This window comes from Scatophagus argus, chromosome 21 (assembly GCF_020382885.2).
Source record: "Scatophagus argus isolate fScaArg1 chromosome 21, fScaArg1.pri, whole genome shotgun sequence".
Lineage (NCBI taxonomy): Eukaryota > Metazoa > Chordata > Actinopteri > Scatophagidae > Scatophagus > Scatophagus argus.
In genome coordinates this window covers 11,155,615-11,170,502 of record NC_058513.1, presented here as the reverse complement: position 1 = coordinate 11,170,502, position 14,888 = coordinate 11,155,615, and the positions used below count along the sequence as shown (strand labels likewise).

At 42.9% G+C, this 14,888-nt stretch overlaps 1 protein-coding gene across 2 annotated transcripts in view; it reads left to right on the top strand.

Moving 5' to 3' along the window:
• The first annotated feature begins 1,068 nt into the window (after nucleotides 1–1,068).
• Nucleotides 1,069–14,888, top strand: part of nrg3b (neuregulin 3b) — a 170,523-nt gene continuing 156,703 nt past the window's right edge. Inside the window, exon 1 of one of the 2 annotated variants that reach the window (XM_046377092.1) lies at nucleotides 1,069–3,594. In XM_046377092.1, coding sequence (XP_046233048.1) covers nucleotides 2,751–3,594 — 844 coding nt within the window. In that variant the 5' untranslated portion in view covers nucleotides 1,069–2,750. The remainder of the gene's footprint in view (nucleotides 3,595–14,888) is intronic. The other variant, XM_046377093.1, reaches the window with a different exon arrangement.

Sequence of the window (14,888 nt, the reverse complement as noted above, 5' to 3'; positions counted from 1 at the left end):
TAAGTCACATGGAAAAAAAAGTAGCAGACATTTTCTTAATTTTACTCGCTCCTCTCTCACTTCCCTCTTTCTTTCTCACTCTCCACCGCTTTCTTCTCATCCACACACAGAGATACAAATACACCAATTTTCAAGTATTGCCATTACACCCACATATTCATTGATCAATGATTTTCTTTTACTTGTCAATTACTCGAGCTACATTATTTGAAAAAAAATCAATCATGGCAGCCTTAAGTACTGTAATGCCATAACCCTACTTAACCTGAAGCAACAGTGAATAAGAAACCAAAGACTAGCTCTGTATTTTTCATCCTTCTTCTGCACACAGCAAAAGAAGCTGCATTCAGAGCCCCTCTGAGAAAATTGGAGATGCTTATCAGATCTATCTATCACAGATATCTAAATATCTTATTAGCCCTTTAACAGCCGCAAAAACAGCTATTTATTTTAACTAATGTGATTTACAACAACAGAACTTAATGAAGGAAAAACTGTGAGCCACACTTGGATATTGCAACAGTATTTAGGTGTTTTGAGTGATGACAGAGTGGGTGAAGATAATGAATTGTATCACCTTTTGCACACTTCAGATCTTATTTGTGAACAATTGAACAGCTAAACTTAACTGCGATGGTTTTAACTTGAATTCAGCTTGTGCTGTGTTGTATGTCTTTTGTCACAGCACGAGTGCATTCGTTTTTTTTGTTTGTTTTTATCAGTGCAACCCAAAATGCCAAATCTGGCTTGACTATAATGTCCCTTGAGTGTGTGTTTTCCACGTTGGCTGTGAGCCTAAAGCACAACAGTCCCTTGTGATCTGTAAAACAAAGGATTCATCTACTGCCCATGGAGGTATCAAGTTGAAGTAGTGCTCTAACCCGACCATAAATTACGAGCCAGGTGTTTGGTTTGTTTGCTCTTGTGTGCCGCTGGTGGAAGACATCGGGGTGGCGCCTCCCTCCTCCTCCTCCTCCTCCTCCTCCTCTCCTCCCTCCCTCACCGCTCCCTGGGGTGTGTCTATGGCATCGCCTCTTTTCCCCACGCCGTGTGTGTGTGTGTGTGTGTGTGGCGTGCGCTGCTGTTGCTGCCGCCTCCTCCCTCTGCCTCCTATCTGCATCTGCTGCAGAGCTTAGCCAACACGCATCTATGCTCTCTCTCTCTCTCTAGCTTTCACACTACTTAACTATTTCTATCCACCAGATTCTTTCTTTCTTTTCTTTTCTTTTTTTTTTTTTTGCTCATGAAGGAGTCAACGCACACCTACAACCGTGGAGTCCGGGGAGGGGGGGAGATGGAGCAGTCACTAGTCGTCACTTTGGAGTATTGAGGACGGCGGTGGACTGGAGGAGAGCGCCGGATGGGTTAGGAGCTGTGAAACCCACATCACTCACCGCGGATTGAGCAAGCCCCCCTCCACACCCCCACCCCTCTCTCTCTGTCTCTCTCTCTCTCTCTCCATCCTCTCTCTCCCTTTCCGTCTCTCCCTAGTCTGCAGCCTCCAAGAACAGCCGCCGCATCATTTTTTTCAGAGCAGCAGCCCCCTCCCTCCCTCCCTCTTCTCTCCATCTCCCTTTCTGCTGCTTGCACCACTGTGGGAATGCAGCGAAGGTAAACGAATCATAGAGGCTTCTTTTTTTTTTCCGCGCCACCAACATCGGGATCTATCATCACAGTGGACGACTGCAGACAGACAGCTCTGGAGACGCACGGCTGTCACTCCGGGAAAATCAAGAGTTGGGTGGTCGGCGTCGGGATTGGACCCGGATCAGTTGGATTTAGCCCGCTTACCCCGGACACCACGATTACCAACACCGCCCCATCTCACTGGCAGATCACATCAGATCCCATCTACCCTCCCTCGTTTGAGTTTCGGTGGCTTTCACAGTCTCTCTCCCCTCCTGGATTACCGGCAGCTGGCGCGACTAAAAAAAGGGTGGCCGGGCATGGAGAACTGAGGGGCTATTTGAGGGAAAACTTAAAGTAACCGACAAAGACACCTGCAAGAGAAAGAGGAAGCTCTCTAATGTATGTATGGAAGGTCAAGTGAACTCAAATAAAGGAACAGTCGGTGATTTGTATTTTAAGGACCATATGCGGCCGATAATCAAACCAATTGAGAGTGGAGAAGGGTGCTGCCGTAGCCTGGGTTGTTGATCTACGCACGCACACACGCACATGGATTTACAGCTCCGGTCTGAAGCGGATCGATATCCTTCTCCGTCTTTTTTTAATTATTTTTTTTTTACTTCGGCTTTTTTTTAACAAGGGAGTGAAGCATCCTGGGATTTATCATCGCTTCGTTAGCTCTGAACTACCGTGAGGCGCCCCCTCGCTTCGCTCTCTCACCTGTCCATAACCTGTGTGTGCTCGTTTGGAAGTGTGTGTTTTCCTGTGCATATTTGTGTGTTTGCGCGCGCGCGCCCGTGTGTGTGTGTGTGCGCACTTGGTTTGCTGTCCGCCAAAGTGAGTGTAGGTTATATTGCTTATGTATGCATTTGAGTGCTGTGCCAGCTTTTAATTAGTAGTAGGCTACGTGACTGTGAGTGATTGTGTCTACTTACTGCTGGAGTGCGTGTGTATTAGTGTTTTAGGTTTGTGCATGTAGGTTTGTGCATGTAGATATATAGGCTACTTAAGATGCCCGGCATTTACTCTGCACCACATCCCCTTCCTCGTATATGCATTTCTATTATCTGGCCACCTGTTTGACCTCCTGAACACCCCAAGAGACGACAAGCTCCAGCAGGATGAGTGAGCGTTCAGGTGCAAGCACTCTGGCGGCCATGACGCTTGAGGAGCCAGGGGCAGAACAGGCATCTCCAAGAGCCCAGGGCCCTCTCAGGTGTGGCCCCTGTGCTGTCTGGCCTCGCCAGCAGACATGGCTTTGTGCCGTGCCCTTGGTAATGGGCTTTGTGGGACTGGGACTCAGTCTCATGCTGCTTAAATGGATTGTGGTAGGATCTGTCCAAGACTATGTCCCTACTGATTTGGTGGATCCGAAAGGTAGCATTGGACAGGACCCTATATTTCTCTCCAAACCTAGTGCCATGCCCAAGGGGCCTGACATTTCCACCGCCACCACTACTTCAGCTGCCTCTACCACGGCAATGGTGTCGACTACCACACCGCTAGCTGCGGATGGTACCGCCCCAGCGCCAAGAACTCGATCTGGACCACCAGCAAACCACTCAGCCAATGGCAGCACTGCTAATGGAGAGGGCAATCGCGCCCCACACCTTCATAACCGTGTTGGCACCCGGATTAGTGGCACCGTGGTTACCACTTCCACCACTCGGGCCACTCGACTCACCCCACCGCCCAGTGGTAAAGAGGTCACTCCTCGCAGCACTGTCAGAAAAGGAAGCAGTGCCAGTAATGGACGTAATGGAGCAGCCAACTCAAAGCCAGGACAGACATCTGCTACTATTACCACAACAGCATCCACCACTACTACACCTACTGTTAAGACCACTGCCAAGGTGCAGCCGACCACCTCCCAGCCGGCAGCCCCTGTCAAGCCCACATCACGCTGGAATCACGGTCGCCCAGGAAAGGGCCCAGCCACACGCCCACACCACCGCTTCCGAACACGTAAGTTCCATTTTTGGGTTTAAGGAGTTGAGTGAGTAAGTGCGGCTGTGTGAGGTTATCTGTAAAACTTAAGATGAGTGTCTCATAAGAGCTCTTTTTGAGGCCTTTACAGGTCAGTAATAATAGTATGTCACTATAGCTTCCAGTTATCTCATATAACTGTATCCCTGGGTTAAGAAAAAAAAGAAACACCAAAAAACCTATTTTCTCTGATATGGTTTGATATGACTCATGGCTTGAGAATATAAATTATTTTCTTTTATATCCACATGGAAAGTGGATACTCCAGCAGCTTAACATTAATCGTATTCATTAGCGCAGACAGATATCAGGGGATATTCTCAATATTTTCACCCTTCTCATCTTTATCTTTTACTTGTGCATTAATCTGATATGAATCTTACCTCCGGAGGAGTTTTTTTTCCCCTTCCACACTGATTTAAGTACCATTAAAGGCAGGGCTCCATCTAGTAGAATTTATTTTGTTTTCTCTGCTAGAGTTGGGATGTTAAAGCTTTGTGATATGTGCTGTGACTAAGGACAGCATATTTGTGTTATGAAAACAAATAGCAGGAGCTGGTGAAGTGTCGAAGCGGGAGAAAGGTTAGCTCTCACCTCCTGTCTAGAGGAATCAGATATAGCAAGGCCACACATGTCATTTAGATGAGAGGATACTGGGAGCCGAGTGTTGCAAGTACTGCTTTCACATTGCAGGGGGATACGGGGGGCCAAGGGAGGGAGGGAAAGAGGCTCAGAGGGGAAAATAGATGGATATTGGGATGAGAATACGCTTGCAAAAGGACAAGTGGATATAAATAGGTATAGGGAATTGAGAAAAAGAGGAAAAATACATATGAAACTGAAGAGGTTGCTGAAAGAAGGAAGAGAATGCAGGAAGCACAACAAAGCAGGAGAATGAAGAGTGGGAGCTGTGAGTAGAGAGATGGCAGATGGAGTGGGCTAAGTGAGGGAAAGGCTTAAGGGAGATATGGGGTATAAAGCAGGGAAGCTGTGAATTTTGCATATTTAGCATTGTGTAAAGAAGCAAGACTTCCTGATTATTCGTGCATGTTTTTAACAGCACAAGGTAATTTTTGAATGTGGGAGGGGCAGGATGAGAGCAATCCTGTTTTTTTTTTTCTCAGACTCAAGATGCTCTATTTTCCGACAAATTCTGTCAGGACTTTAGATTTGATTGGCGAATTCGATTTAAAACTCCTCTTTGGCTCACGATTAACTATATTTGGTTGCCTATCCACCTTAGGTTTTCATTGCTGCACCAATGCAATACAGTCCAACAAGTACAGTGATGAACATTTTATGGTAAGAATATGATCACGGTTTTACCATGGGTGAATGATGAATCCTGAGTCGATCGTCATTTTCCTGTTCTTTTTGTCTGCAAAGTGCTCTAGAGGGCAGTGACAAAACATTAATATGAAAGCTGAAACCCTCATTTCTCTACGTTTCTTGTACTGGTCACATGTTTGGACAGCAGTTCCGGCTGAGTACATAGTATCCTCTGGTCTTTCAGTTGGAAGCGTCAATAGCATTGATTCTACAGGCAAACAGTGATCAAGTGACACAATTTTCTTCTTCTTTACCTCAGGGCAAAAATATTTTCAGCATTGCAGGTTGGACATTGGATATCAAACCATTTTCACTCTGTTTTCTGCAACTGTGCAGAAAATAATTTTCCCATTTGAGGGAAAACATTGACCGCGGCCAATTTGAATTCACCCAGCCACCATGGATTCCAATGGCAACAGAGCTGTAGAAATGTCCATAGACTCCTTGTGCAGCATCATCCACTGCTCCAGAGTCAAATATGTCACTCGACAAAGAGCTGCTAAAAAGCTGAAAGCTGCCAAACCGGGCAGGCCCCTTGCGTAAACATCAGGACACATCTGTTTGTACTGCATACTGTAAAGGGTGCTGCCTTCAAAAGCTAAAGCACACTTAGTAAAGCTGCCCTCAATTAATACAAGCTTAAACAAGTAAGCTTACATACACAATTAATTTTTCAGTTGTTGAGCCTCCAGCTTACACATTGACATCATACAGCAGTTGTTTTTCCAATATTTAGTAAGTATTTGACAGGCAACAAGTGGCGCTATATAAGCACCAAAGCACACCTCCGTTGTTCTCAAAAAATTTCAAATCAGTGGAGACAGATTTTTGCCAGTATTTTGGTTAAATCTGTGAAATCAACTATAAACCTAAACCAAATCTTAGAAAACACGGGACAAAATCCATCCATCCATTTTCTATACCGCTTATACAGGATAAAACCTTTCTGCAGAATATTTAAACCTAGAATAAAGAAAAATGAATACAGTCTGAGTATTGTTTCAGCTCACTGGTAAAAATTGTAATAATTGATTATGTAAATATGTTTTTGTTTATAGGAATTAAAAATTTAAGAAGGGTTTTGTGGGAGAATTGTGTATTGAATACCAGGTGTGAAGTAGTTCACATGATGTGACCTGACAGGATGTGCCTTTTTCAGCTGACATTTCACTCATATGATTTAAGTCGTTCCTTGTAGCAAAGTTGCTTATGGTGTTGCTCACGGCCCAGGATCTTTGCATGAATGATTTGCTGTCACTGATGACCGTAGGCTGGCGTCTGTGGCGGAAATGGAATTTATTTAGTTACTTCTTCTTTGTCAAGAAATGTTAGAAATCCTTCTATAGTCAGCAGGTTTCTTGCAGACTTTAACTTGAACTTGTGGCATTTGAAGAAAGACAGCTGATACCACAGAGGAAGCAGGGGTTTTGATATGTTAACAAAAGTCACTTAGTCAATTACTGATTGCTCTGAATTAGCTGCATTTGTCAGTTTTAGGAAGTCTTATTTTCACATTTGTGCCGGACAGTTCCTGTTGCGACAAGTCAGTCAGTTCAAACAACAATAAACATTCTGATATGTACGTGGAATCGAATGTTTGTTGCTTGGAGTTGGTCCACTGTCAGTGCTTATTCTGTTAAATATTAAAGATTTCTAGTTGCTATTACTCAACCCTATATCTAGTATTTGCACTATTGCTTTGGATTCAAATACTGAAGCATTCTCTGTGGATGTTACTTTTATTTACCCTCTCATATACAGCATTGATGTATACAACACGAACACATTCTTCAGGGCAAAACAGCCTTTTGCGAAGCTCATTCTGGCGTTTGTGGAATGCAACCTCTTCCAAAGCTTGGCTCCATCACGTTTGTGATGGCAGTATGTAGAACCGTGCAATGCGGCATATTTTAAATGTAATCATACACAAAATGTCTCAGCTGATGATGAAACGCTATGCCAAACATGGCTTCAGGTGCATTCGTCTTTACCCACAGCCAAGTGAGCTCTTATTTATTTTAAGTTGTGTGCTAATGCAGTTATACTGTACAGCCTCAGGTTTAATATAGAGTGCACATAGAAGGCAGTAATATGGTTTCATTTTTTCCCTCTCTGTTCTGCTCGTTGTCATTGCTCTTGCCGTGTGATGATGATCTAAATGAATCTCTGTGTCGTGAAAGAAAGATGAGCTCAGTCCGTAAGGGAACAATGACATATTTTGCCTACTCCTTTGGTCTTTTCTTGCCTCCTCTTTCTCCTGCTTTCCCCATCGTTATTGTATCCTCACTCCATGCCATTGTATTCCCCAACCTATTTTTGCATCCCTTTCTGTTTTCTGTCTTCTTTCATGCGTTACCTCCTCAGCTCATACGCTCACGAGTATGGGGCGAAGCAGGAGATAATTGGTGCAGTTCTGAACACAAAGACAAACATGACATGTATCACGTGGGTTCGGACTTATGGATCCTATCTTCTGTTTTGTGTGTGTGTGTCTGAGGCTGTTATGTGTCTGACTCCACTCTCTACATACAAGCCCCATTGGCTCAGAAGCGGAGAAATAACACGAGAATGGAACAGTGCACAGTGAATGCCTGTTGGTTGGGAAACCATGGGGCGCTATGCTGGCTCAAGGCCCGTTCCACTCTCTTCTTGGTTGTGAGAAATCTTCCTTAGTGAAGAGTTGTTGTAATTCCATGCGCATCTCACTAGCCTGATTCCAGACTTGTGAATTGCCAGCCACATTGGGATTTTTGTCAAGCCATTCAATGGTTTTGGTGTTGCTCTTTAGCTGAATCAATAGCTGCTTCCCCAGGTGGGGAAACAACCGAGTCAGTCAGCGCCTTCCGTAGGTGGGATCCATTCTGGGAACGTCATCTGTGTGAAAGGCAGACACAGTTATTAAGGCTTGTGTAAATCAGCTGAGTGAAACAACAGCCATGAAATCAGAACAGCTGTGCAGTGAAGGCATTTCAAAAAAGGGGGGGAAAAAGATAAAAAAAAAAAAGTGTTGTTGCTGCTCTCCCAGTGGGTTTAATTTATCAGCTGGCTCCTTCTGCATTTAATAAATGGATGTGAATCATTCAGTGCTTATGGTTAGTCCTACATCTTGGATCACTCGAATAAAGGTTTTCCTGAATTCTTTGTTATCACATCATTATCGTACGAAGTCATTAGGGATAAATGACTTTGAACAGCATGTTTAAGCTTCTGTTTGCCACTGCTAATGCAGATTGTGTGTTGCTTTGAAGTGACGTCAAGCAGAGAGATACTTCAGTTGCAGTGATTGGTTAGGGCAAAATAAACTCCCTGCCAAACAGAAAACAGCTTAACAAGAAGCCAGCGTCGAACTGAATGATGGGGCAGCGACAAAACGGCATTTCAGCCTGAATAAGACGTTAGCATTAAACAGTTATGAAGTCAAAAGCCACTGGGACGTTGTCCCACAGCTGATTTGATTTTATTCAGACAGGAAAACACAGGAGAGTGGCCGTTTTCTCTGTCGCAAAAAAAAAAGAAAAGCACAGAAATAGAATGTTTTCCTGACACGCAAGCCGCATTTTTTTGTTTTGTTTGTTTTTCCCTGACTATACATGAAGCCTGCACAAACCACTACTGTAGGACCAGTGGAGCGTGTAAGGGGGATTAAAAACAAAGATATAAATCCAGTATGCCTCTCTCTGTCTCTCTCACTCCCTCTCTCTCCATGGAGGTCAGGCTCAGATTTGCCAGGCTGTCTCTGAGGCCTCTCTGTCTCTCCTGAGAGACTCTCCACTTGTTCGTTGAGGCTGGCCCAAGCCAGGCTGCCTCTGCACAGAGTGCGTGTGCAGCTGCACCGATATAAAATATCTTCCTAGTTGGAAAACAAGTTATTGAAGAACATTTTAACCAAACTCTTTCTTGGTCTCAGCATGTGACTTGCATGTCTGTGGTTACGCAGCCTTGTTGTAAGCCTCAGAAGAGTAGCAAGATGTTGCAATTTGATGTTAACATACTGAGTAAAACTTTCAAAGACCCCTTTTGTCCTTTTTCAGCTGAGCTGGTGCCCGGGGCTGTCGGTCACAGTGAATCTGATTTTGCTCTTACCTGTTTGACATGACTGCAATACAGATGTGAATTTGTCTGTTTAAGGTGGCCTCTGTACATCAAAGTCCCATTTAAGTGGTTTTGAAGAATCTTCATTATTCAAAATGAGTGAGGAGTTATTTCAGAAATGCATGCATTAACGTCACAAAACAGAAATTATTCATATTAGCGTTCCTGCAGGAGGCATTAGCAAAACTGTGCCCTCAGTCATGCTTCAGTACATGAAGGTCTTCTTACACTGTAAATGGTCCCATTAGCATATCTATGGTGCCAAACATATAAAATCTCAAAACAAAGAGCTTCGGCAAATTGATCAGACACTTTTCCTTAAAAAACAAAAACAAAAAAACATCCTAATTTTGGCAGATTCATTAGGCTGTGCAGCATTCTGCAGTGTTTGCCCTGAACCTCAAGCTAGCGGAGACACTTAACACTGATGGACACCAATTACAAAGCAGAATACATCAGTGTATTCAGCGGGGTAAGCCTGCAGACAAATTATCCTGGAGTGACAGCCCAACAAATGTCTGGAATTTTCTGGGAATTGATCCCATGCCCTTTCCATTGCTGGTGCCTCGCTCTATCCACTGAACCTCATAGAATCAATAAGGAAGAGGGAGGAAAAGAGCCCCTAGTAAGGAGAGTGGGAGGCACGGAGCACTGAGAAGGAGAGGAGAGGGAGAGAGCAGAAGGACAGAAATAGGATGTGTTGGATACAAAAGAAACAAAAAAGAATTTATTTGGGTCGAGGAATGTCAAAAACCATAAGAGCATGCTCCAGAAGCAAGGATCCAGCTGCAAGGTGAAGGCAGATTCTCATCACAGTTGAGTGATTGAGCCTTGGCCAGACATTTTACATATCTCAAACCACCATTCTACTCATTCCATTGCTATCAGTCCCATTTTTATGCAGATTGCCCTCAAGGTATTACCCATATTTGAATTTTCATGTATTTCACTTCAGTCTTGTCACTGCAATGTCTGCATGATGTATCCTATACAGGGGCTGAATCAAAATGTCTGAAAATCAGCAGAGCTTATCTGTGTGTTATGTGACATTATACATTACACATACAGTATATTTCATGGCACCATAGTGGTGTGCATGTCAGGAAAACATTGTTCTATCACACATCACACTAACTTTTGGGAGGGCTAGGTAGTAACCATTGTAGAGCTGACTCCATTTAGTCTTTCAACAGTTCTAGTACTCAGTATTGTTCTCATCATCGATCAGTCTTCTCTGATATTTTTCTAGCAAAATTGCAAGTCAGCCTCAGGTTCCACCTTCTCAAATGTGAGGATTTATATGATAGTAAATTGAATAACTTCAGGTTTTGGTTGGAAAACAGCCAACCTGAGCATGTAAGTGGGCTGTGTCAGGAAAACTATAGTATACATCAATTCATTGAGAAAATGTTGGTCAAATTTAGAATAAAAATATAATCATTAGTTGTCGCTTTAAATCATTCCTTACCAAAAATCCAGCGCTGAAACAGCCTCTCTCTCTCTCTGTTCAGTATTTATCATACATTACCATGGTGCATGATGCTGTTGAGGACGTACTTGAGACATGCTCGAGCTAGCATTGACAGGTGAGCAGAATTCTCATGGTTTTGACACACAAAAGTGAAACTGCTTCCGAAATTGGTCATGTTAGCTTAATGTTTCAGCACAGAGCCTGCTGTTTAACATCTCAAGATTGGATGCTTGGGTTTTTGTCGCACGCCATCTTCCCTGCTCACACAAACGGACATTTGATCCTCGAGTTGAGCCTCTTAGGCAGCACTTCCTCTCAGGCTTTGTACACATCCAGCCTCTTTCACTCGAAACCACAACCATGGCCATAACCCTAACCTTAACCTTCCATAACCTAAAGCATACAGAGCTTGTTGGGGGTGTTAAAAGGTTGGGGATCAAGTGCTTCCTGAGGAACGTTGGCTAAACAAAAGAAAAAAAAAAAAACTCTCTTTCTCTCTCTCTTTCTCACATACACACACAGAAAGTATAAGATCAAACTGCATATCTGAACCCTTAATATAAATTCTCCTTTTGTCGTAAATGATTTATTACCTAATTAATTCCTGCCTAATAAGGTGTTCATAACATCCCATGTGCAGGGATACCAGTAAAACTTAGAGTGATAGATTTGTTGTTTATCTTATGGTTTTGAGGGTCATTAGACTCTCAGGAAACAATCAAGGGACTCATAGATTGGCCGAAGAGAAGCTTGCCTACTGTAAGTACTGACTGAGGCCATCTTAGGGATTCTTAATGTCACTGTGTGATTTATGTAGACAAAATGTCCACCGGGAGGTGGCAGAGAGAAGAAGAGGTGCGGCGGGCTGGTGGGGGCTGAAATATTAATGTATGGGAAGAGAAACATGTGGAATGTGTGTTGCCGGAAGTGTGAATAATTGATGAGGCTTCCCTTTTATAAAGTGCTTGAGATGTCCCATACTCAGTGGTCTAATGGCAGAAACCTGGTATGAGGTTTTACTGTAGGACAGTTGGCCTCCATGGGCCGTCTTTCAACGATAGCCATAAGTGACTTTTCACAACATTAGAGCTCCACGGAAACAAAATCAGTAGGACTTTAGATTTACATTCGACTTTTTTTTTGCTCATCTCATTTCATAAATGTGGCCCAGAGTTAATGGTTACTAATGTTCCCACTGAGAAATAAAGGTGTTCTTAGCCTAAGGGAAGAAATAATCCTAATTGAAAGTAAACAGTGGGATCATTATTGTCTCTGAACACGACTCCCTCACTCTACATCTTTTAAAATTGGAAGAAATGGAGAGTAGAGAACAATTTTAAACACTGGGTTTAGTGGTGGTGATAGGTGTGCGCAGGGGGAGTACTCACTAATTCACTCATTTTAATCACATGCTGTCATGCCTGCTTACCCACAAGTCTGCCACATTGCTTTTTTTTGCATTTTAGGAAAGGACACTTAACATTGGCCTGCTTCTAATCCACAAAATCCCAGTCATCCATTCATTCACTCATTCATTCACTCATTCATTCACTCACTCACTCATTCATGGGCAGAGAACACAGTGACTTGCTGTTAGCTCAAGGGGCACTGAGATATAGTAGTGCATGTGGCTGTGGCAGCGCAGAGAGGATTACAGTCCATCATATCTGATCTGAGACTGTTAGATCCCAATATTGAATTACGGACCCTGCGGGGTCTCTGGTTCCTTTATCAATTTGCAAACGAAAAACGTGGAAAGGAAGTGGATGGGAGCTGGGGGGTGGTGTGTATGTATGTGTGTGTGTGTGTGTTTGTGGCTTTGAGCCAGTTTTGGTGGGATGCGCTGAATCTAATAACAGCCATTTCTCTCTCTCTCTCTCTTATTGTAACGGGCAACACAACTACAGTGTCATGTGTGATTTAGGTATTATGGAGCTTGAGTTCTTCCCTATTCAGCTGGATATATGGTCCCACTTTGGACGGATTACTGCTGTAGAGGCTGCATAAAGCCTTCATTAGCCATTATAAAAACATATTTATGACCCAAATATCCATTAAAGCAACATTTTAAAAGCTGCATAAGGGGTTATAAAAGGAGGGTGCTGCGTCTGAGATTTTAATACACGTGATTTCTGATGTTTCTGAGTCTCATTAATGTGAAACGGTATTTCCTCTTTTAAACAGATCCCCAGGTAAAACAGCTGATACAGAAATCATCTCACTTGCTGATTACTGCATTGTTAGTTTCAAACTTGCGCTTATCCCGTTGCTGTGAGAGTAAACTTGTGTAAGTTGCTCCACACTTGTCTGCATCTAAACTGCACAGTCTGTGCAGTCACGACTTCAAACTGAGGTATGCGCAGCATGTGGAACATGATTTCTCACTAGCCCTGCTTCGCACATATCATCTGGGAACATGACGAGCCTGCAGGAAAGTGTGGATTGCGGAGGTTGCAGCAGTCGGATTGATTCACTGCAATGTGTGGCCCGCTGCCACCCCCAGTGACGGGAAATGTGCCATGGTGCCCTGGTTGAGATGGAGAGGCTTGTTGTGGCGTGTGGATGTGGAGGTGGAGATGGAGGTCACCTCGCTCTCTCTCACCTCCATCCCACCATCATTCATGCCTCTATACTTAGTTTCTCCTTTTTTTACTCTCATCCTCCTGTGCTCTATTTTAAGGCATCCTCTTACCTCTCTCTTTGCTCTCAGTTCTTTGTGGGCTCACTTCATTCACCTCACATAGCCGACAACACCGACCAATGAGAACTCTTATCTTAGGAATGTACCGGAAGAGATAAGAGTATCATTCATCATTCCATATAAGCTGCTGTCGCTGCTTCTTGTAAAGAATTCTCAAGGAAATTGGGAAAAGGAATCCAGACTATATCATTATTATTATAAATTGTGATGCTTTTTTATAGAGCCCTTCAAAATTCTTCAGTTATCTGTTATATACTGAACCTTAAAGCTGCATAGGTGTGAGATGCTTTGTCATTTCTTCCTTTGACAGATCAGAGACTTACATAATCATTTCCATTCACATCTTTTTGCACCTTACTGTACATGTCAAACAGGATTGCAAAAAAGATTATCCAATTCGTCTGTTATTTTGTGAAGAATTACATAACGGTAATATGTTCTGCCTCAAATGCACAAGTGGAGCAATTAGCTAATTCTTCTGACAATATATTTCTAAGATCTGGTTTTTGTACAAAAAAAAAAACCCTCTTTGTGCTCCTTCAAAAGGCAGATGTTTATGAATTATTTTGCCTTCTTTAAAACTCTTTTCTTCTCAGCTGTAACGTAATGTAAATCCTCCTTGTGTTGTCTTCCCACTGGATGTTTTAACCATGACTCTAATAATGTCCTGACAATTAAAAGTATGCCTCTTGAAAGTTTTTTTTCCCCCAGACTTCTGTCGTTAAGACTCCTAAGTAAATCCGAACTAGACAGCAAGATCCAATGTAACTCTCTCCCATTTCAAACATTTCTTTTATAAGAAAGAAAATCTTATCAGAGATTTACTGTAATACTGTCTCCAATAACATTTCAGTTGTGATTCTGTTGGAAGTCTTTCTGAATCATTTTTTAAAACCTCCCTCCAGTCAAAAATGTGTTTTTCTTCTTGTTCTACTGTTGGATGTCTGAGCTTGACTGTGTAGAATGATGAATGTGCAGAGTCTGACACCATAAGGCTGTTTTCATCATCTACTGGAAGCGTTAAGTTTCTCTGTGCTTATTGAAAATCTGATTTTAAGAGACAGGCCTATGAGCATGATTTGTAACATCACAAATAGTTTGGAAAATAATCCTGGTGTGTGGGTATTCAGCACATACAAGTGAGATGTGGAAACTTGAAGCCTCCAGTGCGCATACACTGACTTGAAGTCAGAGACAGGTAAAGTCATGAAATGAAAACTGTTATATATTCAAGAGTTTTTAATGAGGGAGAGGAACAGGTGCTATTTTAGGGATTTTAATGTAGTAATTATACTTCTTTTTCCTGCAAAATCCATGCCAGACACTTATTGGAGAACTTTTTGTGTACCTTAATACATGCGAGAAGGGATTCTTAAAGAACTGCATTTGTACAAATATCTCATGGAGGGCATTTTATGTCAAGGAAGCTGCTCTCCTAACGTGCGCCTCTGGATGGACGCAGGAGGATGCAGAATCAACATGAGCGTCCTGCTGCTAGACTTCTGATCAACTTTCAAGTATTTTTGATTGTACATAAAAGCCTTAAGTGGCTGACAACGAGCCTACGTTGTGGATCCTGTGTGGTCTTATGTTTGTCCACGATCAGTCAGTCAGTCAGTCAGTCTGAACACTGTGGATCTGTTAAATGTTGATAAGCAGGAAAGGAATATTGAAGACGCA